The 25,821-nt window shown below is 34.8% G+C and overlaps 1 protein-coding gene across 3 annotated transcripts in view; it reads right to left on the reverse strand.

The window, feature by feature from the left end:
* Thoc2 (THO complex subunit 2) overlaps positions 1–25,821 on the reverse strand; it is a 116,304-nt gene that overhangs the window by 43,488 nt on the left and 46,995 nt on the right. For all 3 annotated transcript variants that reach the window (XM_052738485.1, XM_052738475.1, XM_052738467.1), the window contains exons 9-18: positions 21,770–21,862; positions 18,390–18,545; positions 17,660–17,832; positions 16,367–16,562; positions 7,116–7,157; positions 6,581–6,711; positions 6,382–6,483; positions 2,744–2,828; positions 1,796–1,889; positions 1,306–1,386 (exon numbers count right to left, since the gene is read on the reverse strand). In XM_052738485.1, the coding sequence (XP_052594445.1) occupies positions 1,306–1,386; positions 1,796–1,889; positions 2,744–2,828; positions 6,382–6,483; positions 6,581–6,711; positions 7,116–7,157; positions 16,367–16,562; positions 17,660–17,832; positions 18,390–18,545; positions 21,770–21,862 (1,153 nt within the window). The remainder of the gene's footprint in view (positions 1–1,305; positions 1,387–1,795; positions 1,890–2,743; positions 2,829–6,381; positions 6,484–6,580; positions 6,712–7,115; positions 7,158–16,366; positions 16,563–17,659; positions 17,833–18,389; positions 18,546–21,769; positions 21,863–25,821) is intronic.

Here is a 25,821-nt window from a genome sequence, read left to right on the forward strand (position 1 = left end):
CAGAGACGTTTTTAAATTTTTTTATGCATATGAGTGTCTTGCCTGCATGTATGTGTCTATGTTTGTGTACTATGTGTGTGTCTAGCACCCACACAGTCAGAAATAGGTGTCAGACTCCCCAGAACTGGAATTATAGAAGGCTGGGGGCCACTACATCAGTTCTGGGACTAGAACCCGGGTCCTCTGGGAGAGCAGTCAATGCTCTTAAATACTGAGCCATCTCAGCCTAGGAGGAGCAATTTAAACAATAGTCCCTCTCATTTCCTGAAGGAGAGGAAACCCCAGTGAAGACAAGAGAAGAGTGTCTAATAACCTATAACTTATCTAACAGTTATTTGTTAAGCACCTAAATAATTAGAGCAAATTAGTCCTCCCCTTAAGAAGCTTAGAGTTCGGTAGGGAATTCAGAAAAGTGAATGGCTATGATGAGTAAATGGTTCTGTGAGAGTACCAGGAGCAATACATTCAGACTCATGGATGGGAGCATTAACAATGAAAGTTGTTCAAAGAAAATAACTTCTCGTTTGAAAACTAATGAACAAACAGAAGATGGACTGGATGAAGTGAGTGACCATGGAAGGGTATCTAAGTCGAGGAAATAAAGTGCAAAAGGTCTATGGAAGGCCCAGAATTTCAGTATTAATGGAATTGAGAACTGATGGGGCTGGGGGTGAGGGGATATGAAGCTAGACTAGTAAGAGCCTGATCCTAAAGGACTTAGCTTATAGCATTTACTAAGTATTTCATGGGCTGAGTAAATGGTAAAATGCTTGTTTAGTATGTGTGAGTGACTAAATTCAATCCCCAATACTGTAGGGGGAAAAAAACAATCAAACTTTACAGGATAATAGAGAGTCACTGCAAGATTTAGATTCACATATTTACAAAAGGAAAGCATGTAACCTCTAAATAACACTGTTACAAAGAAAGAGATTGTCAGCTTCCAAATGCCTCCCTAAATTCTCCCATGTACGTACTAACCCAGCCCAACCCTGCTTAGCTTCCCAGATCAGATGACACTCAACACATTCAGGCTGGTATGGAGAGAGATTGCTTCCTCAAATTCTATCACAGTTCAAAAATAGGCTCTTGAGTAAAGAACATTAATAAGTACTAAATAAATCTCCATACAGACCCAAGGTCTCAAACACTTTGCAGAACAAGCTGAGGGGCTTGAGATTCTCAAGAAGAGCTCTTGAGAAATAAGCCCCTGAAAGCATAGGGTAAGCAAATAAAACATGGTAGTGGCCACTTCCTTGGTATCAACAATAGTATTATCATCCTTAGAAAAAGAAGAGTACTTACTCTGAAGCCAGTTAGAGATGGTTGTGTCATCATGTTTCATTTTCTCCTTTTCTGGATTAGCTAAAGCTTCAATGATACAATCTTTCACACATTAAGAAAAAAAATTATCACAACATCAGGAACAAAGACCATTAAATCTTCACGACTCCAGAAGAAATAAAAATAACCATACTCATTGTATATCAATTCTCCTTTGTTACCCTCTTTCTCATTTCCTAACAAGTAACATTCTACCTGTATCAATATGTTTGGTAAAACAATCTCTCCCTTTATACAACACAAGGCACTCACACAGATGGATGCATACACATGCTCACACAGGCGCACACACACAATTTCTCTTTCAATACTTTGGTTTGACCACAAATCAGCCATCTGGAGCAACCTTATATCATTACTAAAGGAAATCAGAAAGAATAACTAAATCATTCATAAGCATTTAAATACAGGGACACGTGAAATCTATATATTGCTTCACATGAAAGGATACAGGCCAAGACATCATAATTCAATGAAGTGAGGTATTTCAATGAATCTACTACAGGTGTTATTAAGTTATCATATTTCTGTATTTGTGACAAGATCTGGAAGATCAAGAAAGAGTAAGTTGCATTAACTAAACTAAAAAAAAAACCTTCTATGCTAAGTAATGTTCATACTTTTCCAAAATTAGAAATAACACAATTAAAGTGGTTCTACTATTTTGCATTTATATATAAATAAAATATTACATTATCATTGCCCTATAGAGTATTTTTCTAAGCTACATTTTCCATCTAGAAAACAATTCCAAGAGGTCTAAACTTGTATTTTGGAATGGTAGAGGCTAGTCCTGGTTTAAATGTTATTATTTAGAGTCTTTTTAAAATGGACTCTTGGCTTTTTTTTGTTTCAGGTACATATTTTTTGTTTGTTGGGTTTTTGTTTGTTTTGTTTTTCCAAGTGAGAGAGAAAACATGAAGTTTGGCAGCTAGGAAGGCAGCAAGGAAGATCTGTGAAGACTTGTGGGAGGGGAAAGAATATGATCAAAATACACTATATGAAATTTTCAATAACAATAATTTTAAAAAAGAAGGTAATGCTGGGTGGTAGTGGCACACACCTTTAATCCCAGCACTTGTGAGGCAGAGACAGGCGGATCTCTGTGAGTTCGAGGCCAGCCTGATCTACAGAGTGAGACCCGGACAGCCAAGGCTACACAGAGAAACCCTGTCTCAAAAAACCATTTAAAAAATAAGAAGGTAACATTGATATAACTGAGTCAAAGTGAAACATTATTCAGCCATTTCAAAAACCTAACAGTAGTTACTAGGAAACAGATCAATGTGTTAAATATATTAGGTGAAATTTATTTTTAGCATAAACTGGCATTTCATCAGCCTTTTTCCAAATATCTTAAAATTTACATCATTAAAATAATATTAACTTCAAAACTTACATAATCAAACAAAATGGTTGGATTGCTGTGGCTTAACTTGCCAATTTGTCTTCCTGAAGGCTTCACATTTTCCTTGGTTAGACGCCTACAAGGGAGAGAAATGTCAAGGATCATACTGAATAGCATTACTCATGATGCTAATAAGCTCTCTTTATCATGAGAGGAAAACTGAAACATACAAAATGGATTCATACAAACAACTGGATTTTCATCTACTCGGGAGCAGGAGTCGGACTTTCTAAGGGAATTTCAGAGCTTAAGAGCTACTTATCTATTAAGGAGAAAACTTACTTTACTGTACAAATACATAATTATTTTAGATTTACCAGGTTTCATTTATCAGTTCAGGGACTAGTTCTCTCATTTTTCTTATTCAAGGTACATAATTTTTAAAATCAACTAATTTTATTCCTTTCATTCTTTATTTCTTTTGCACTCAGCGTACTTTTTCCAAGATTCTAAAAAATTGTATCAGTGAAACTCTTATAGCTCAACACAATTATTACACATAATATGAAGCTTTTCTGAGATGATTACATAATAAAAGCAGAAACTCTATAAACAGCTACAAGTGTGATAACCGCAATCCAATAATGAAAATGATGTCATTATCTGCTGCTTGCCCATCCTGTTTCCTATAGCTCAGTTTCTCCCATTCCCTGCCAATGGAGAAGAGAGACCATTGGTTTTCAACTTGTGGTCATATTCTCTTCTGCCTTTCCCTCTTTCTAACACTACTCTTGGGCAGTTCTATTTGCCAAGGTTTACAGTCTCCCTACTCACATACACTATATACTTTTTATTCTATTCCCTCTGTCTTTACTACTCTGAAGGGAAAAATAAGTAAAACTAAAAAAATACTTTCTTGATGGTGTTCTACCTTTAAGCTACTGGAGTTTTATGCATATAAAACACAACCAATTAGCATTTGAAAAATGAATGATTTGAAAACTTATAAAATTATACAAATAATATTAATATACTCCACTCTCAGCATAAAAAAGTTTAAGCAGAAGACTCATAAAGTTTGGTGAAACAGTTACAGCTAAAATGTAACAAAAATCCAAGTGTATTAAAAATTCTATACATATTGTTCAACACTAAATAATTGTATTCATGTATACATTCATTCATATTAATGCTTACTATTGCACAGAGCTAGATATTAGGAACACAAAACTGAGAGCACCTCTTGCTCTCAAGCCTAGCCTAAGTAGATACTCAGATTTAAAATCATGTTTTTTAAATTTCCATGTTATTTTTTATTTATTGGTTTTTCTGACACAGTCTCACCTCAGCAGGTAATAAAGGCAGGGCTCAAACTCATTATCCTTCTGCCTCAGATTCCCAAGTATAGGGAATACAGGAGTATGCCACTACTCCTAACAATTTTCCTTTTAAAAAGCTAACAAATTTGAGAATGGTACTTATATCCAATCAATAATATTAAAAGTGCAAATAATATATCCATATTGCCTTGAACATACATAAAAACACCTGGAAGGATATATAAGCATCTAAATACTGATTACTTTACTTTTCTCCTTTTGGAGAGAATTGAGTGTATGGAGAAAAGAATGAGAGACATTTTACTGTATGTATTTTATAAGGGCACAATGTGATGTTTTTAATCTATATAGGCAATGAAGAATGAATCTGTCAAGCTAACTATCATTTTACTGCCTCAAAAACTTACCTTTTTTATTGTGGTGTGAATCTTAAAAAAATCTATTCTTGTAGAAATTTTGAAATATATATTAACTCTAGTCACCACACAGTACAATACATAACTAAAATTTATTCCTTACATCTAAGTGAAATCTTGATCCCTTTGGTCAATATTTCTCCTTTCCTTCAAATCTCTCTTTTCAGCAATACTTCTCCTTCTGCTTGTACCTGATAACCACCTTTCTCACTTTCAAAACAACATGGATAAAACTGGAGAACACTGTGGGAACTGAATTAAGCTAGGCATAGAAAGAGAAATGCTGTATGGTAATACTAGTATATAGAATCTGTATACTCATTCATTTACTGAAATTAAAACCATATGGTCATATAATTTTCAAGAATTTTATATAATTACAAAAAGGAAAACTATCATAGTAATGTGTCCAAGTAGAATGCTAGCATAATTTGCCTAAACTGTACTGGTGGTACAAATCAATTTTGTTTGGCAGTATGTTCTGGGAAGGCTTCAGAGAGCTGACATTCAAGCTCACTTTCTAAGAGTAAATCACAGAAGGAGAGGGAAAGGCAAGCTAAGGGAAAACTTGTAGAAATAAAGGAAACAAAATATACATACAAAGGATGCAAGGCTATGGAGTGTGGTTTATTTAGGTAAACAAGTAGGCTCAGTATAGCTGTAAGTATAATCATTAGGAAATGAGATAGACTATATGGTAGGAAAGATCAGGGAGTATCTCTCACATCACCATGCCATAAAGCTTGATATACAACCTGCCAAATATTGTCAAGTCACCCAAGGATTTTGAAGTAAGGGAATAATATGAGGTACTATACTATTCCAGATAAAAGAAATAAGGTTGTGGTTATAGAGTATAGAGAATCAAGGAAACTATAAAGCACTCACTCAGTGCCTAGCACAAACAGTAATAATACACACATACACACATATGGTATGATCATTCTCATATACATATATGTGTGTGTGTGCATTTATGTACTGTGTGTATGTGTGTATCTCCTGACCTGATTTTGATAAGCTAGAAACTGTATCTGTAGGCCTAATAGCCTCTTCAGCAATTACTTCCTACAATAACTTCTTCCTCCATTAACTAATTATTTTCTTCTCTTGTCTTTCTTCCCACCCTGTTACATACAGTCTATGTAACAACCACTAAGCCAAACCGAGACGATGCACCTGCCTGTTTTCCCAGCAGACAGTGTCCAGAGACAATGGCACTGGGCAAACACAGTATCATCTACTGTACCAAGTGAAACCAAAGAATACATGACTTTTAATTAGAATAACCATAACTGGATCTATAAAAGGTTAGACAACTGACAAAATCCTTGTTGAAAACAAATAGAAAAGCATATTTAGTCAGGCAGTGGTGGCGCATGCCTTTAATCCCAGCACTCAGGAGACAGAGGCAGGCAGATCTCTGTGGGTTGGAGGACAGCCTAGTCTACAGAGCAAGTTCCAGGACAGGCTCCAAAGCTACAGAGAGAAACCCTGTCTCAGAAAAAAAAAGAAAAGAAAACCATATTTAGTATCTAGACTAACGCTAGCATAAAATACACAATTTTTGTAAGCTTTAAATAATTTATAAGACAGTAGAGTTAATATCACTCTTATGAACAGAGCTTGATTCCCAGGGCACACGTGGAGTGAGGAGAGAACCCACGCCCACTAGTTATTCCCTAGCCTCCACGTGCAAACCATGGAATGTGTACACCCGCATAAATCTAAAAAAATAAAAATAAAACATTAACGTGTAATTCAAATGAGCTAACATAAAAATAAAGTCATTCTAGCTGCAATATATAATCAGCTATACCTTTAACAAATATTTACAAGCTTTCTCAAAATTGAGCCTCTAAACAAGATAGCTGAAACCAAGTAAATTATATCCAGACATAATTAGAATTAATATAAAAACAATAAAACTTACTTCATGATATACTTGGCTCTGTCTATTGTTTGAGCTTTAACTTTTACTAAAAGTGGGTGACTGTTATAAGTTTCATTCTTCCACTGGCCATACAAACGGTATCTTTAAAAAAAATGAGATGAAAAATTAGAAAACATTAAGTGCTTAGAAGTTAATGCGCTAGAATTAACAGGAGTTAACAATTTGAATAAGTATTTACCTATGCTGATAGGGAAATGTCTTAAACATTCCCCATAGTTCCTCAGACATGCAAGCATTGCAGTCCATCAAAGAAAGAGATGGAAGTAATACCTGGTCAGTAATGCTAAGCAAACAGCTAAGGATAACTTCCTAAGGAAAAAAAAATATGTCATTAAGAGGTTTATTTCAATATACCCTCAAAATAGGAATAGCAGACTTAAAGAAATTATCATTTTTAAATCTCATAACACAATATATATAATTCCCCACCCTATCATTGTCTTTTCTCCATTCCAAGAGAGAAAATGTGGTGAGAGATGCAAAGCAGCAAGGCAATGAGGGGATTAACCTCCTTCCTTATACGGTATGGTAACCTTCAAAACGAGGATGCTAGTTTTGAAAGAAAATGTTCACTGAACTGCCAAATGCTGCATTGAGCACATGAAGTATAAAATAATTATTTCCGATGATAGTCAAATCTTGTTCACAGTAAAATGTTCGGCATGCTATATCGTGACAAACATACTCATTCTTTAATATTTTCAGTCTCTTACCGTTCTTTCTTTATCTTCTTGTTTGCTTCCATCAGACTGAAACTAAAATTTAAAACAATAATAAAATGTTTAAAAGTTATGTTTCCCTAGTTTATAATTTAAAAAACTAAATTACATATTACTTAGTTGCTTGCCTTTTACATACATGTACATCTGAAGTACAACATATTACTAATAAACATTTTAAATTTTCATGCATACTTTTAACCTCTAAATAATTTTAAAATCCATGAATTTTGAGTATGAATCTGGGGTGGGTTTGCTCATTTATTTTTACGTGTGTGTCTACAAGACACGGTCTCATGTGGCCTGGGCTGGTTTCCAATCCTCTATGTAGTCTAGGCTGACCTTGAACTTCTGATCCTCCAGCCTCCACCTCCCAGGATTACAGGTGTGTGCTGCCACACCCAGTTTATATAGTACTGAGAACCAAGCCCAGGGCTTTAGGCCACTGGACAAGCACACTGCTAGCTGGGCTATTATCCTCAATCCTAAGGATCAATTTTATGTGCCAGTTCTTTTCTTAACATCATTATAAACCAAAGCTTCCTACAACTCATACTAAGTATTAATTACTAAACTTAATTTAACAAAACTGTAACCATCAAAACCATTCAGTCCTAATGCATTTACATTTTCAATCCACATTCCCTTTACAGTAGTTCAACCTTCCTAATGCTGTGACCCTTTAATACAGTTTCTCATGTTGTGTGACCCCCAATTATGAAATTATTTGTTGCTACTTCATAACTGTAATTCTGTTACTGAGCAGTGTCTCAGATCCTAAGATCATTGAAAATATGTGTTTTCTGAGGGTCATGACCCACAGGTTGAGAACCACTGGTTTACAGAACCAATATAATCAAGTATTAATATAACCAAAACTAAGGAAATGAATTTAAGTTGCATTATAATTCACCACTACCAAAGTCCTCAATGAAAAATAAGTCCAAATGATTTGTGACACTGCTGACAAAAAAAAAAATCACATTTGAGGTCTTTATTATCCCAGTACAGACTGAACACTGAAGTGACTTGTTTTGACAATGCCATCTAGTCCACTAAAAAAATGATACTATGAAAGCTGAGCATAGTTGTGTATGTCTTTAATCCCAGCACTTGGGAAGTAGATCTCTGAGTGTCCAAAGTCAGCCTGATCTCACATAGTGAGTTCCAGGACAGACAGAGCTAAATAAAAGGACCTGTCTTACACAAACAAACAAACAAACAACAAAAACTGTTAGTGATGCCTATCGGTGTATATGTCTACAGAGGTAGAAAATCCAAAATACAAATGAACTGACACCCAAGGACAATCTAGACATCAGTGTTCGAAAATCAAGCAAGGGCAGGAGAAACCTACAATGCAACAACAAATATTTGAATTTCTTGTTAAAGAAGGGAATCTGCTTGTATGCTTTAAAGCAGGTTACTAGACATTATCACAGAGAAGTCTAAGTGCTTTATTTTACCTAGCAATGTTTTGGGATGCATACCAACATATTTTCTTCTTCTAACTGGCAGGTTCAAGAAAATATGGTTCTCTTTCACAGACACAACTGGGTCAACATATATTTTGTCAGTAAATAAGGAATTCAATGTTGTGGAATAATCTTTTTGTACACTGTGAAGAAATGTCACTCAGATTGGTTTAATAAAAAGCTAAACAGCCAATAGCTAGGCAGGATTTGGGGGGCAGAGAGAACTAGGACAAAGGGCGGAGTCTCGAGGAAAAGACAGACAGACACGGAAGGAGTAAGGCACACAAAATGGGACAGAGGAAAAACCACGTGGTAGAACATAAATTAATAAAAACATGGGTTAATTTAAGTTATAAAACCTAGTTAGGAACAAGCCTAAGTTATGGCCAAGATTTTATAATTCGTAATAAGTCTCTGTTTATTTGGGAGCTGGCAGGCGAGACAGAAAAATCCACCTACAATTCAATTATAGAGGAGTGGCCCATCAGAAACAAAACTAAATAGCCATTGTTGTTGTTTTCTTTGAGGTAGAGGACTGGTAAAATTTAGTTAACATATTGTGTATCTAGTAAGAGGCAGAAATAAGGATAGACCATAATTGGAAAAACTAGGCTTATAGTTTATTACAGTTTTTTTTAATTTATTTTAATTTATTTTGCAATACAATTCAGTTCTACATATCAGCCACGGATTCCCTTGTTCTCCCCCCTCCCGTCCCCCTCACCTTCCCCCCAACCCCCCCCCCATTCCCATCTCCTCCAGGACAAAGCCTTCCCCACAGACTGAGGTCAACCTGGTAGACTCAGTCCAGGTAGGTCAAGTCCCCTCCTCCCAGGCCGAGCCAAACAATCCTGCATAGGCCCCAGGTTTCAAACAGCACAGTTTAAGGATGTTAGTCTACCCCTTTTCCTACCATACTGTGATTTAAATAAGCCTAATAAAACTACATAGTTTTATTCCATAGAAATAAAATATTTTCACAGTAACTTAGCTGGTTTACTTCCCTGAGTAACTCAAGTCAGTTTCTAATGTCCACGTGTCAATTCTTAATATTTTATAAGCAGGAAAATTTTAAAAAATATATGGGAAAAAACAAAGCTACCTAGAAGAGCAGTAAAATTTCCTATTAAAAGCGCATTACAACAAAGATTAAATAGAAATAACTCAGGAGATACATGCAAATTAAAGCAATTTTTTAAAGAAGATAAACACATTTGTGGTGATATCAAAGAAAATGGCCCCCAAAGGGAGTGGCACTATTAGAAAATGTGGCCTTGTTGGAGGAAGTGCGTCACTGTGGGGGTGTGCTTTGAGTTCTCTTTTTCTCAAGCTTCCCTCAGTGTGACAGTCAATTGACTTCCTGTTGCCTGCCTATCAAGATGTAAGGACTCTCAGCTCCAGCACCACATCTGCCTGCCTGCCTGCCTGCCACCATGCTTTCCATCCTGATTATATGGACTGAATCTCTGAAACTGTAAGTAAGCCACCTCAATTAAATGTTTTTATTTATAAGATACATTCACAGCAATAAAAACCCTAACTAAGATAACATTCTACTCCCTTTATCTGTTCTTTTTCTTTTAGTTTACTTCATTTTCAGATTGGGGGTAACATAAAACATCATCCATACAACAGTCTAAGCTGCAGTGAACACCAGGCTGAAATAGGCGACATAAAGAAGTGGGTACAAGGTGCAGTTATTTACTAAGTGTCCATGCACTTAGATTTTTAAGAGAAAAGAGGACACAGTTTCTATCTTTGAGGTGACAACTCTTAAGCTACAAAATGCCTGAAGTGCTTTCAGCATTTGAATTTTAAATTTGAGTAAAACAGAGCACTCAACTAGGTTTAGAAAGGCCATCATCAAAATGAACTGAGGTTCCAACATCACTCTATAAAGGCGGAGCAGACAATGGCACTATACAATACTCAGTACCACAAAAGTTAAAAATTAAAAAAAGAAGACAGGTGATTCATCAATACAGGCTTTGAGAGAGTTGAGAAATAAAGAAGGAATTAGAGACAAAACTAAACAAACAGCTTCTAATGACTAATCACCTAATTTAGTGCCTTTAACCCATGAATATTTTTCAAATGCTACCTCTGATGAAAACACTTCAGATTTGTGATTAGAATATCTGTAAAAATTATGACACTATTTTACCTTACACAGTGTTCATGTTGTTATTAACTACCAATTATTGAGTACCTACTAGACATGGTATATTAGATTAAAAACTGCACATACATACCTCAAAACTACTCTATGAAAAACCATTTTGCTAGAAAGGATACAAAACAGGTCCCATTAAAATAATTTAGAACTGGCCTGGAGAGATGATACAGCAGTTAAGATCACTGACTGGTTTTCCAGAGGACCCAGGTCTGATTCTCAGCATCCATGAGGCAGCTTTCACCTACCTATAACTCCAGTTCCAATGAATTCAACTCCAGAGACATGGCACACATATGCTAAACAGACATATGTGGAGGCAAAACACCCATACACATAAATGCAAAATATTTTTTAAATACTCAAGTAAAAAAATAAATAAAATAATTCAGAACATCTAAGGGTAGTGGCACATGCCTGGAATCCAAACACTCAGGAATAGAGGAAGGGAGGATTTGGAGTTTAAAGCAAGCCTGGGCTAAATATCAAGATAAAATAAGAATAATAATTTGGAGTTTAAAAATACAACTCCTAGGAAGATTTACAGGAATGAAAGGTTGCACTTGGAAATTCTTTCATTTTTTTCCAGTGCTGGAAACTGTTATATATAAATAGCTCCTATTATAAAACAATAAACAACATGTACATCTTACTTTTGAATAAATTACAGCTTAAATATTAAATCTGTTTAAAGAAATGTACTCATATTTTAGTTTTGCTTTCCCCAAAAACAGACAATATTCAAGTACAGGCAAGTAATCCTAGGAAGAACCAGTACCAAATTAGCCCTATAGGTAAAAAGGGTTCAACACTTCAGCAGATTTGAGTCTATGTAGAAATGTCTTGAAGACAATCAACTCTTATCTTTCAATGATTGAAAGCTGAGCAGAGGGCCTATGAGATGGCCAGTGGTAAAAGCCCCTGCGAGCAAAACTAATGATGACATAAGATTGATTCCCCAGGACCCATAGAGGAGAAGGAAAGGACAGACCCCAGCAAGATATCCTCTGATCTCCACATGTGCTCTGCGGTATGTACGTAAGTATATGTATGTACATACACAACACACACACACACACACACACACACACACACACACACACACACACACACTGCATGAATATATTTTTAAAAGGGATTAAAGACAAGTATAGATTACATGATTATTACATTATTTCTTTTCTAAGTATATAAGCTGCTTCCAAAAATAGTTGTATAACAACCCCAATATACAAATAGTATTTGTTAAATAAATTTAATTGCAAACACATTGCTTAGAACTAAGATCCTATTCAATATTTAAAAGCAACTTTATGAATCCTAATTGGATCTCAATAAAAAGCCTTTTAAATCTATAATACAGAACACATTGACTGGTGATCATAAAGCTCTTTCTTTTGGGCTACGTTCTGTTTTGTTATGTTTTCTGGAGGATAAGGCCTCACTATGTTGCCCAGGTCATTCTCAAATGCCTGGGTTTAAACAGTTTCCTGCCTCTGCATCCCAAATTGCTACAATAACAGGCATGCATCACCACACCAGGCTGGTAAAATATTTTAGTGAGCAAAAATATACCAAAATTCTACTTCATTCTACTATCATTTTCTTAATTTCACAACTCTAGTTCTTGCCCATAAGGTCCTGAATGGTCGGTCAAAATGGTTATCTTTCTTTTCCCTTATCATTCTATTAAGAATAGAAAGGACTCTGGGCAAGGAGACATGGGACCATCGAGGTGGGAAAGTAGGTGAGTAGAAAAGAGGGTGGGCTGTGAATGAACAAGGTAATGTGAGATCTTTATATGTAAGAGCTCTATACATTATATCAGACTTTTTATCTGTTTCCAAGATTATGATACTTGTAAATAAAAAAAAAAATTTCTTGGAATAAAAGATCATCAGAACATTCAGATTTTTCGATGCAATAGTATTGGATAAGTGAAAGTGTGATGAGAAACAGGCTAATTACATAGTCTCAAAGTAGCTCCCATATTAACTATAAAGGGAGAAATAGTAACTGTACAGTAGAGCAATTTTGTGGTGAAGAACTTACCAAGTGATTAAAGTTTGTATCACCTGTAATTGGATCAATGACTTCCCATGCTCTCTGATTATGATGTGCCAAGGAAAACTATCCTTCAGTTCTTTAAGCAGGAACTAGTTAAATTAAATAGTTAACATTACTTGTCCTTTCCAAACTCTAACAGCCAAGATGTTGGAACATTGACATGCTTCCTTTTTATATGAATATATCATATTAACTGATATGTACAACAATATTCATCTAACAGATTTCTCTAGAGGAACCATTTTATAATGTACTATTATGAATAATAAAATCTAATAAGCCTTTTTCCTTACGATTTGTATGAAAAGGGTACTAAGGGAAAAAAAAATCTACCAGCTAAGTATTAAAAACCAAGTCAAATATTTCAGATGTCATATGGGATTCATAACAAGAACTGTTAAGTTTTTCCATATAGCTAGAGCTAAGATTAAAAATGCAATCAACAAATTATGGAGAAATTATGTGTATTTGTGCTCATAATAGTTTCTAAATATTCAAATAGTTTTTTATAACTAAAAAGAAACTACACATTCTTTTCAGCTTCAAACCATTGGGTTGGTCAAACTTTTCATGGGAGTACAAACTGAAAATTTAAGAGAAAAATATATTAAACTGAAAATAAGATTTAATTTTTCCTTTTTAAAATGGTGTTTGTTTTATTATCTTTAGTTGTGTATATGTCTGAGTCTGTATGTAGGGTGTGTACATGTGAGGGCTGGTACCTGTGGAAACCAGAGTCATCGCCTTGCCTGGAGCTGGAGTTGCAGGTGGTTGGTTGTGAGCCACCCAAAGAAGAGGCTGGAAATCGAACTCAGATCAGACTCTTAACTGCTGAGGCATAGCTCTACTTTTTTTTTTCTTTTGTGAGTTTCGAGGGGCTGAAGAGATAGTTCAGTGGTTAAGAGCAGTCTCTGCTCTTCCAGAGGACCAGAGTTTAGTTCACAACCACCTGTAACTACAGCTCCAAGGGATCCTACATCTTCTTCTGGTCTCCCCTGGCACCTATACCCACTTGCCCAAACCCCTGGCCACTCCCACACACATACACATAATTCTTTTAAAACAGTTGAAAAATGAGAAGGCAAACCAGACTGAAAAAATTTTCAAAAATCACCTATTTGATAAAGGTCTAAGGCCAACATTATACAAAAAATAGGACTCAGTAACAAAAAGACTGTCATATCAAAAATGAACAAGATATGAACAGACATTTCACTAAAATAATTGTAAGCAGCGAATACATACATACAAAGATACTCAAAAGTAGTCACTAGCATGACAAAATGGAGCCACAATAAGACGCCACAACTTAACTAGGGTGACGGAAATTAAGTATTGCAATACCATGTGTCAGTGACGCTGTGGAGCATCTGCAAACCGCAAATAGCTGCTCTCAGCAATGTAAAATACTGTAGACACTGTCAGTTTTCATGGGGTTTTTTGTTTTTATTTTTGTTTTGTTTTGCTTTCTTTAAGAGAAGGTTTCACTGTGTAGCCTTGACTGGTCAGAGCTTGTTATCTAAACCTGGCTGACCTCAAAATTTTATTTTTATATCTGCCTGCATCTGTCTCCCAAGTTCTGCGATAAAAGTGTGCATCACTGGGGCTGGGAGAGATGGCTCTGAGGTTGAGAGTACTGGCTGCTCTTCCAGAGGTCTTGAGTTCAATTCCCAGCAACCCCATTGTGGCTCACAACCATCTGTAATGAGATCTGGTGCCCTCTTCTGGTGTGCAGGCATACATGCAGACAGAACACTGTATACATAATAAATCTTTAAAAAAAAGTGTGTACCACCACATTCAGAATTTCACAATTTCTTATAGTTAAACATATAATTATTTATTTCACTAACAAATCCTACTACTGGCAACACAAAAACATGTCTCCCAAAAATATAGATATTCAAAGCAGCTTTATAACAGTCCCAAGCAGAAATAACCTAAATATCCATCACCTGGTAAATGTATCAGTAACTATATGTTTCTATATAATGAAATATTATTACTCAGCAAAAGAACTACTGACACATATAATAACTTGAATGATGAATCTCTAAACATTAAGTGAAAGAAATCAGAAAGAGAACATATAATTATTTCCATGAGATCACAGAAAATGCAAAACTCTAATGAGAGAAACCAGCAACACAGCAGAAGGTAACAGCATGTATGATGAAAACAGTCTATTGATTATTTGTGGTGATTATGATAGTGGGTGATAGATAGATAGATAGATAGATACATAGATAGATAGATAGAGAGAGAGATAGAAGATAGAGAGGTAGATAGACAGATAGATAGATGATAGAGATAGATAGATAGATAGATAGATAGATAGATAGATAGATAGATAGATAGATAGATGATAGATAGATAGATAGATAGATAGATAGATAGATAGATAGATAGATAGATGACTGATAAATAGATAAGTGGGTAGATGGGTGAATAGACAGATGGATAGATAGATGATAGATAGAAAGACAGATTGTAGTGGGTAGCCATTCCAGCTTTGATCTGGAAGTTCCAACCCCCATTGAGGCTTCGATAACTGTCACGCCTATAAGGCGGGGCCAAGAGAGGACCCTGAACACCCGAGATCTGGATGCACCAGCTCTCTTGGTTCCTGGACCCTGGATGCTGGAGGTAGACCAAGTTGAGTTCTCCAGAGAACACTGCTGGACTGTGCCAAGCCTTTCCCAGACTAGTAAACTATCCATTCACTTGTAAGTTACCTCACAAAATAAACCTCCCTTTTAACTACGTGGAGTGGCCTTAATAATTTCACCAATGATAGATAGATAGATAGATAGATAGATAGATAGATAGATAGATAGATAGATAGATGATCAAAAGTCAAAAAATAAACATCTAAGACTGGAGATGTATGTCATTACACACATTCTATGTCATATATGTTTTTAAATAGTCTAAGTTTAAGAATGAGGTAGTGGCATTACTGGTACTATTCAATCTCTTGGTTTAAGTGGTAAACACATGGGTCTTTAGTTTTAGAAAGGTCACTGAACTATTTCATCACAATTTACATTTTTTCTGTATATATAATTTATTTCAATAAAAACTTTACTTAAAAAGAAAAATGATGAGCTGGGAACATAGCATCACAGCAGAACACATACTGAAAACACACAAAACACCTAGCTCAATCCTATCACCAAAAATAAGTACAATATAGAAATAATAAGCCCTGAGTAGTCTGAGGTTGGAAAGATTCCAAACAACTAATAGTAATGATTCAAAACTGCATGCAAGCAAATACATAGAAGACAGGTAAGGAGAAAGAATAATGAAGTGCTAGTTGTAACAGAATTCAAACTGGATTTTTCTTAGATCTGGGGTTCTCAAAACCTATACACACAATCACCACTAGGAGTATGTTTACTAAACATAACTTTAATTAAGTCACATTCACTTTGTTTTTGTTTTTAGGAATACTCATCAAAACAAATATAGTCAGGACATTTTCATTTCAAATTCTAATTTTCTACTAAGAAGAAAATCTTACTCACCTCCTTCATAAATGACTTGCCTATACGCACGACTTTTGCAAATAAAATGGGATCGTGAGAAAGGTGAGGACCAAGGTAACAGAACATGTTGAATACATCCCTCCTCAAGTCTTCAAAGCTCTCTACCTGCTTTGGTGCTCTCTTGTTTTGCAAAGCAATAACAGGTGAGCCTTTAGCACCTTTAGGAACACCAACTCTATAAAAAAAGAAGTAAGATTTAGAAATCTATGCACTATTAATCCCCAATATCTTATCATTCTCTTGCTCGTATACCTATTCTAATCATCACTAACTTTATTATAGTAAGTAATTCTCAACTGACAAAAATAAAAACAAATTCAACAAGTATAAAACCAAAGCTCAGAAAGAAAATGTTGCAAAATAGCAACTTAAAGGAACTCTCAATGTTGCTCTCAAGCAACATTTAACATATGAGTTTAAGTTAAGCTTGGCCAGCACAAAGAATGTGGTTACAGGAATGAAGAGTAAGGGATGGACCTCAGATGTAGGACAAGATGAAATCAAACATTTCTCAATCTGGGAGGAGGTGGTAGTAGGGAAGATAAACGTATAATCACAGCTGCCATACTAGAAAGGACAGCATGCTCACAATTCTCACATACTGAGCAGGCGTCATATTTTAAACTCAAAGGGGTCGTCGATCTCTAAGAAGAGGCCTGGACTGTCAATACCCTAGGTTGCAATGAAAGCAACACCTATAACTATACACAAGTCAAGAAAGCTGGGGCTTTTGAGAGGCTTGAAACAGGCTCCAATCTGTGAGGCTGAAGCCAGAGCTGCTGTCATTACTGCTCCTATTCCCTACAAATAGGCTGACATCTATAGGACTAGTTGACACAGTCGGTATAATAAGAGGAACTGTGTAGTTATTTCCCAAACAGCAGCCTGACTGTCAGAATGCTAATGCCTTCACTCAGAGCCGTTAACCCCAGAATGTTTCCCTAAGGCTAATAAAAAGGGAGAAATTTTCTGCCTCCCAAGAAGAAAAGTTTAAAAACAGAAGAAAGGTATTTTCACTCTCAATAAATGCAAAAATGCTCCAGAAGCTTAACCTATAGTTTTCATTTTACATTGCAGCACATATTCTAGAACACCAGGACATTAGGAGAGAAGTGATGTACACATGGCTGACATGCCCTGTGAATAGTTCTCACATTTTGAGAAAATATAGTAATAGACATGCTAGATTTAAAGAGAAAAGACAGAACTACATAGATCTTTTTAGTAATCCAAAACTATTTCTATCTCAGCACTTAATATAGAGTAACATACCTTCGGTAGAGAGGCTCAACAGTTATGTGAATGAGCTTGCAAATAGCAAGAGCTATTAGTCTATGTGAAGCTGCATAGTATGGAGGCAGCTGATCCATGATGTTTTGTGCATGCTGCCAATCACCGATCTTTAACAAGGCTTCTAACAAACCAAGTTTTTGGTTGTCAGGTGGCTAAAAATGAACAAGCATAACAATGATACTTGGAATACAGATATTTCTCTTTAAAACTAAGCTAAATATCACAATAATGTACATCAAAAAAGTTGCAATATCTGGGAAATTTAACAATTGCCTGAATTTTTAGTGACTTGAAAAAATAGGATCTTTTGTTCTTGTTTTTTGTTGTTTTATTTTTCCACTTAGTACAAACATAGGTGTTACAATTTATAAATTTGGAATTAACTTTGAGTTAATGCTACATTGCAGGAGACACTAGAATTCATTCATCTTTGAGAATCCCCTTGGGATATGAAGAATATTATATACACAGTAAAAATTAAAAAAAAAAAATCAATAAATTTTATGGTTTCTTTTTTAATTAGAAATTTACACAAGAAACAAAAAGAACAGCTTTCTTTGTAAAGGTACCATTCATATTAAAATGTAATTGCATATTACCCAAATCAAATTTTAACATAATCAAAATTAAGAAATTATACTTCCATTTCATGAGAAATTACATTTCATGATTCTAAACAATGCAAGTTTTACTAGACTAAATGATGTACCTTCTCTACTTTTTCATCATCTTTGTCCTTTTCTTTGTCTCGTTCATCAAGTTTCTCAGTAGACAATACAACCATTGTGAGTTTTCTTACAATTTGCTTAGCTTCCACAATTTCTCGTTTGTATTCATCCATAATGCTATTATCAGCTGGAAGAAGCTAAAAATAGATCATTAAAATTTCATAATTGTTAATATTAATAGCTTACATATATAAAAAGCAAATACTATTGTTCAGTTAGAAAATCTATATATAAGAATAAGTTTAGCGTATTCATATCTATGACTTCCTTCCAAATAAGTCTTACTTATTGTCTCATAATTTAAAATGGTTAGTACCTGAATTCTGCACACATTTTAAAGTTACTTAGCAATAAATGTCTTATCTCTTTGGTATGCTAAAGGTTCTAAATTCACACTACAGAGATATTTACCACTGAATTTATAAATATATGCAAAATATGTACCTATTCCATTGAAAATTTTGGGAGGAGGGGTGCTCAGTGGTAGAGAGCAAAGTTTGCCCAGCATGACTAGAACCTGTTTGAACTTCAGTAACACACAAACAAAAACTATGTATTGCCCCTTTAAAAGCCAAAGTCCAAACTAAATGAAGTACTACATATATATCAAAAGGGGTGATTTGAATGCTCTAATTTTCAATTACAAAAACTATTAATAACTTGGTATCTCATAGTAAGTCACAAACTTGTTTCTAGATCAATACAAAAAAGAGAGTAGTATCTTGTCAACCCTCTATTGTGAAGGCTTGATTATCTCAAATCTAGCTACCTTGTACATGTGAAGGATTGTTACTATAAGAATTTCATAATAGTAAACCTGACTCAAATGAAAACACAACCAAAAAAAAATTACTTAGTTTCTACAAGATACTACAGTGAGCTACAATAGAAATGTTTCTACCCCTGTTAAAATGCATAATCCATTTCAATAGCTATGGCTAATGTAAGGTAAACATCCAGTGAACATTAAAAGATGAAATATTAAATACTGTATGCTTCATTCTATTAATCAAAGAAAAGGGAAAAACAGTCAATTTGCTATAGACATGTTCAAAGAGGTAAGTGCATTTCTTCATTCTGAATGGCAAACATTTTTATTGATGTATTTCTATGCCTTAGCATAGGCCCTCGGCTTTTACCTGGTTGACTGCAACTAATAGATAAATAGTATGCAATGCTTTTGTTTTTCTCAACTTTCAGTTCTGTGCATTTTAAGAATATGTTGATTTGGTGCATATAAAGTTAGAATGATTTTATCTTCTTAGTGAACATCATTAACACTCTCTTTCTGGAGTTTTTCTTTTTATTTGTTTTGCAGTGCTGGAGTTTACATCCAAGACCCTGAATAAGCCACATAAAGCACTCTTACATGGAGCTACCCATAACCCCTTAAATCAACAGTTCTTAACCTGTGGGTCTCGACCCCTTTGGGAGTCAAATGGCCTTTTCACAGGGGTCATCTAAGACCATCAGAAAACATGGCTATTTATGTTACCATTTATAACAGTAGCAAAATTACAGTTATGAAGTAACAACAAAAATAATTTTATGGTTGGGGGTCCCCACAACCTGAGGAACTGTATTAAAGGGTCACAGCATTAGGAAGGTTGAGAACCATTGACTTAGATGGCCCTCTCTCTTTAGAGTCTATTACTACAAAGTCTCTTCTAACTATAAAAGCCTCACTGTTTTACTCCAATGTTTTCTTTTGTTGTTCGCATGTTTGTTTGTTTGTTTGCTTGCTTGTTTGTTTGTTTGAGAGAAGGTCTCTCTGCAGAGCTCTAAATAGCCTGGAACTTGCTATGCAAACCAGGTTGATCTCAAACTTCTGCCACTGTCCTGAGTACTGAGATTTACTTATAAATTTCCAGATACCTGGGCTTTAGCTGAGTCTCACATAGACTCTACACTGGTATATAAATCCAATCTGTCAACCCATATCATCTCAAGGTGGCAACATAGTCTACTTGTATTTTTTTACTAACCTGGAAAATGATTTTTTAATTCCATTAGACCTTTCAATACTTCCTATTCTAACCAATATTTCATAATTTCAGTTTGTAGATCACTTTTCTTTAAATCCTGAATGGTTCTCTCATCCCAAGAGAAAAATCCAAACTATCCATTATATGCAGATAGGGGCCTTCCAATGGTTTAGTTCTAACCTGCTTTTCCATCCTCACTACTCCCACATACCACCTAGGCTCGCTCCAAACACTCTGAAGTTCCTGGTGTCTCCTTAGGTGAGTAACTCCAATGCTGTCAAATCTCTGTCTTTTAAACTCACCTATTTTACCTATATATTTCTACCATTTCAGCCTGGAAAGTATCTCCTCTTCTATGATCCTAGTTCAACCTCACTAGTTTAGAAAGTTTTCTAACACCCAGCCCACCCACAGATGAATGTGATCACTATCTACTATGAGCTCACACCACAGACTACATTCCCATACAAGGCATTTTTTTCTCCCTTGCCATAATGTTTACAAGGGAGAGACAGTCTTTTTATTCAACTCTCTAGCCATAGTATACAAATAGGAAGGAAATCATTACATGATTTCAAAGGCACCCAAGACTACAATTGTGGATGAGTTTAAGTCAACAGATACCCCAAAGCAGAAATTAATAAAAGAGTACAGTGCAAACTTGAGCTTCCCAAACGGGGAACTAAACTGTTGACGAACTCCTATAGAAGTCATCTCTTACAACCATAATAAACTCTTCTAGAAACTAGACCCCAAAATAAATGCTAGTAATGGTCAATTATTACACAGTAAAAACAATGAAAGGATTTTTAATGTACTAAAAATAAAAATACAGCAGTGTTTACCTAGAAGTATCTAGGCAATCCCCTATTTCCTACAAGTCACACATAAAATAAAGAAGCTTAACACTACATTGCTTAGTGCTTGATCTTTCTCCCCATGAGCTAAGCACTGGTGATGATTAAAAAGAGCTTTAGTTGGGCAATGGTGGCGCATGCCTTTAATCCCAGCACTCGGGAGGCAGAGCCAGGTGGATCTCTGTGAGTTCGAGGCCAGCCTGGTCTACAGAGCGAGATCCAGGAAAGGCGCAAAGCTACACAGAGAAACCTTGTCTCGAAAAACCAAAAAAAAAAAAAAAAGAGCTTTGTATCTAATCTTGAAACATATAAGGGTGACTAAGAGGAATTTAATTTCCACAGTTGGTTGAAGAAGAGAATCCACTAAGTTTTTAAGGTAGACAAAGCAATAATGTATTATAGCTTCAAAACTGAACCTTGGAAGTCTAGAGCTAATACTTAAGTGCATTCTAGTTGCCTACTCCTATTGCCACCCCTGGGAAGCAGAAACCAATCATCATAACAGAGCACTCGACTTACGTGTACATAAAGATCGTCTAAATCAATGAGATTAAATTGCAAAAGCACTGCTGCAACTCTGTATAAAGACGAGGGAGTCTCACCACTTGGTTCCTGAAAAAAGAACAACTCCTTAGGTATAAAGCAAAATTAAAATCTGTTCTCTTCTCTACCAATCATCGATAAAAATTAAGTAATACACTTCACTATTCTCCATTTTAAAATCAAACATCCGAATAGTGGGGCAATGATTTTTGCCAGCATCCCAAAACATCCTCAGATGAGTACAAGAAAATAGTTTTGAGACTAAGCATCTTTTACAATGCATAAGAATACTTAAGGGAAAGTTGAGACTTGAACAGAACATGAGATTTAAATTGTATAACACAGTTATACACTTCTGCTTATAAAACTGTTATTGTGGATTTTTTTTTACATTTGTTTTTCAAGTAGTTCTCAGTGGCATGACTCACAAATGAGGAAGTACATAATCTACACCTTTGTCTTGAATTTTGTCCTAAGTATGTCTACTTACACCCCAACTTCCGCTTCAACACAGTTCAGATTAAATTAGCATTTAAAACACAAAATGCCCAGTTAATTCCAGACAATCTATGAGGGCCCATATGTCTAGAAAAACAAGTATAGACATTGAAACTAATCTTAAAACTTCTATTGTCAGTGAAATAACTAGAAATACCAAGTCAAACGTAGATAAAAAGCAAATATTGACAACATATGAATTTTTTTTAACAACACTGAAATAAAATGGCTGTAAGTAAGGGTTTCCATACTTGGAATGTATATTATGACCATAACCAAACTAATTTGTACTGTTTAAAGAATATCCTGTTTTGCATTATTTTTTACCATAGATAGGCTTCAATTTAACAACAGTTTGCTGATTCTAAATATGTTCACATAAACAGTTATTTAGTATTAAACTATTTTCAATAAAAACAAATAATGGTCCAAATTTAATGTCAAAACAAACTCACAAAAGCTTACTGAACTTAACTGATAATCTTTCCTGAAACACCTGACTTGAATGTACTAGAGTCACATTCTCTATTCTCTAAATTCCAATTTAAATGACTGATCTCAAGAAATTTCACATCACTGCCCATTTCTATTGCTATAATCAAATTTCATCCCATGTGAGCAAAAGCTATTTTGTAATTCAAGATGTTTTATGGCCTAAAATCTAAATATGGCCTATGTTAGAGAATGTTCCCTGTGCATTAATAATGTATCCTGTTATTGTTGGGTGGAATGTTCCATATGTACCTACTAGACCCAATTGATTTATATTAATGGTAGCTATTTTCTTATTAATCTTTTGTCTAGTGTGGTGTTTGTTTTATTTTGCTGTATTTTGAGATGAGGGAGTCTTAATATGTAGCCAAGTAAGACTAGAACTCATTATGTTCTTCCATCAGCCTGCCAAGTACTTGGATTACAGGTGAGCCCCATCATTCCCAGCATGTCTAGTTAATTTGATCATTGATAAAAGCAGGGTTATCACAGGATAAATTTCATACCAATCTAGTCTATTGGGAATAGCTGGTTAAGAGCAAAATTACAAAGGTTTATTTAACTTATTGCCAATTTCTTCTGAGCTTCCTAAATGCCCTTAATCCTATTCTAGACAACTCACCTCAAGAAGTTTCATACTCTTAGGTCAAACATAAACTGCTCCCTCTGCTTCATAAATTTAGGGGCTATGTTGCTTGTCACATTTGTGTTTATAACTATTATAAATTATATAAAGTATATAAAAATGTCAGTTTTATAGGCTGTCCATCATCATTTCATAACAATTTCTGCCCCTAATTCTATCCTGTCTATTGTTGATACAGGCACCACAGCTTTCTCATATATGCAAATATAATATCTGCTTCTACTCTGTTATTTTCAAATTATTTGTACCTTTGAATAGTTTTCCTTTACCTAGCATATACCTGGGTCATATATATGGTATATGCTAGGGGGGTGTGTGTGTGTGTGTGTGTGTGTGTGTGTGTGTGTATGGTATATGCTAGGTAAAAGAAACTATTCAAAGGTACAAATAATGTATATATATATAATATATATATATACAAAAAGCATATATATATTCAGTATTTGGGTGTGTGTATATATATATATAAAACATATATATGCTTTTTTTTTAAATGAACTCTGACAAAGCTTGCCTTTTAATTAAAGAATTTGATTTTATAAGTTAAAATACTTAGTAAGGATGGGCTTTTTGAGCATTTTGCTGATTTTCATTCCTCATTTCCTACATCACTAGCTTCTCTTGTGTGCCATTTTGACTTCTTTCTTAGTGATTACTTTGGGTATTACAATTAACATTTTATATTTGGGAATAAACTAGTTTCAATTACTTACCAAACAGCTTAGCTCCAATAGGATAAAAAATTTCTTGAATCTATTCATACATCCCTGTCCTTCCCCTTTAAATGGTTTTGTCAATATGTGGGTTGTGAAAAGAGGGAGTTAACGCCTTCAGGTAGTGGTGGGAAAGAGTGTGAAATTAGGGGAGGGACCAATATACAGGTTGACTATAAATTCATTCCTAAGAACCTACACTCACGGTTACATCCCTTAAATAAGACTTGGTTTTCACAGCTTTCCTTACTTTCCTTCAAAGACCGCAAACTGTTTAAAATCTCTGACAATTCCTTTCCCTTCAGTAGCCCTAAGATTTAAGTTCTCACAATAACATGATAGCTCTGGCAATAGCGAGAAGGGAATATTGTTACACAGAGCAGTATGCAAAGGATTTCCTACAACAGTATGTTGTTTTAAACATCAAATATTTCTTATACTTTAAAAATGTACATTAAATATATTATTTTAAAATGTACAAAAAGTCTTATTTAAATATTGTAAAACACTTCCAGTTATACACTGGTTACATCACTAACAATATGTTTGTTCATGTAAAACTATTTTTTAATTCTAAAATTAACTAACTTGATGTTACTTAAAAGGTCATCTGTCTTCACTGTGATATGATCTGAAAGGTATACACTCCAAACATGCAAGCTATATTTTAATTAATCATGTACCAAATTAAATTGTCTCTACTTTTCCATTTCAGTAGTTGGTTTCTTAATCAAATCTAAAACAATCAAGAAGCCTTTTAAACTCTAATGAAATACTTGGATCTATTTTCCTATATTAAGAGTGGACTCTCACTCGGCAGTGATAGTGCATACCTTTAATCCCAGCACTCAGGAGGCAGAGGCAGGTAAATCTCTCTGAGTAACCACCCCCCCCCAAAAAAAGGAGTGGACTCTCAAGTTTCCGGTAAGAAAATGAGAAGCAGCTGTAGCTAATTTTTTTAGTAAAAGCATAATACCACCAGAAATGATTTTTCAGTAGTAGGCACCTCGGTTAAATCTTTTAGAAAATAGCACTAACAATAATAAGACAGACTGAAAGAGAAATAACCAGAGAATAGGAAATCTTTACAGTTATTATACTGGTTTAGTTTTTTTAAAAAGTGATGTAAAATACACTTCAAGTACTTTTTAGCATCCCTAAAAAATTCTAATACATAATTCATATACATAATCAAATCCTAAAATAGCATGTAGTCAAAGGCCTATGACAATTAATATGCATTTGCCTACCCAGAGACAATTTTCTACCATTCCTTTTCCCTTGTTACAATCCAGGCATGTGAGACTACAGACCATTCTTTCAATAAGTTACATATGCCCACACCACTAATCTTTAGTACCATAGTTTATTTCTGAATGGAAAACTCTCAACACACTATTACTCCTCCTTCAAGTATTAGCAGACCCTGTCTCTCCTAAGGCAAAATTTAATTTTGCTTTTCTCCAGACTTTCTCATCAGATCATTTAAATTGTTAATATAAATCATATAATATAATCATATATAATATAAATCATAACATCATTAGCTTTCCATTTCTCTATCTCTTCAGCTAAATATTTGAGTGAAACTAGCAAATAATACAGTGCAAATAAAAAATAAAACAAACTAAACATATAAAATAGTTAACCTATACATATACATATATACACATTTTTAC

This window comes from Peromyscus californicus, unplaced genomic scaffold (genome assembly GCF_007827085.1).
Source record: "Peromyscus californicus insignis strain IS unplaced genomic scaffold, ASM782708v3 Scaffold_10__1_contigs__length_136768540, whole genome shotgun sequence".
NCBI classification, from domain to species: Eukaryota; Metazoa; Chordata; class Mammalia; order Rodentia; family Cricetidae; genus Peromyscus; species Peromyscus californicus.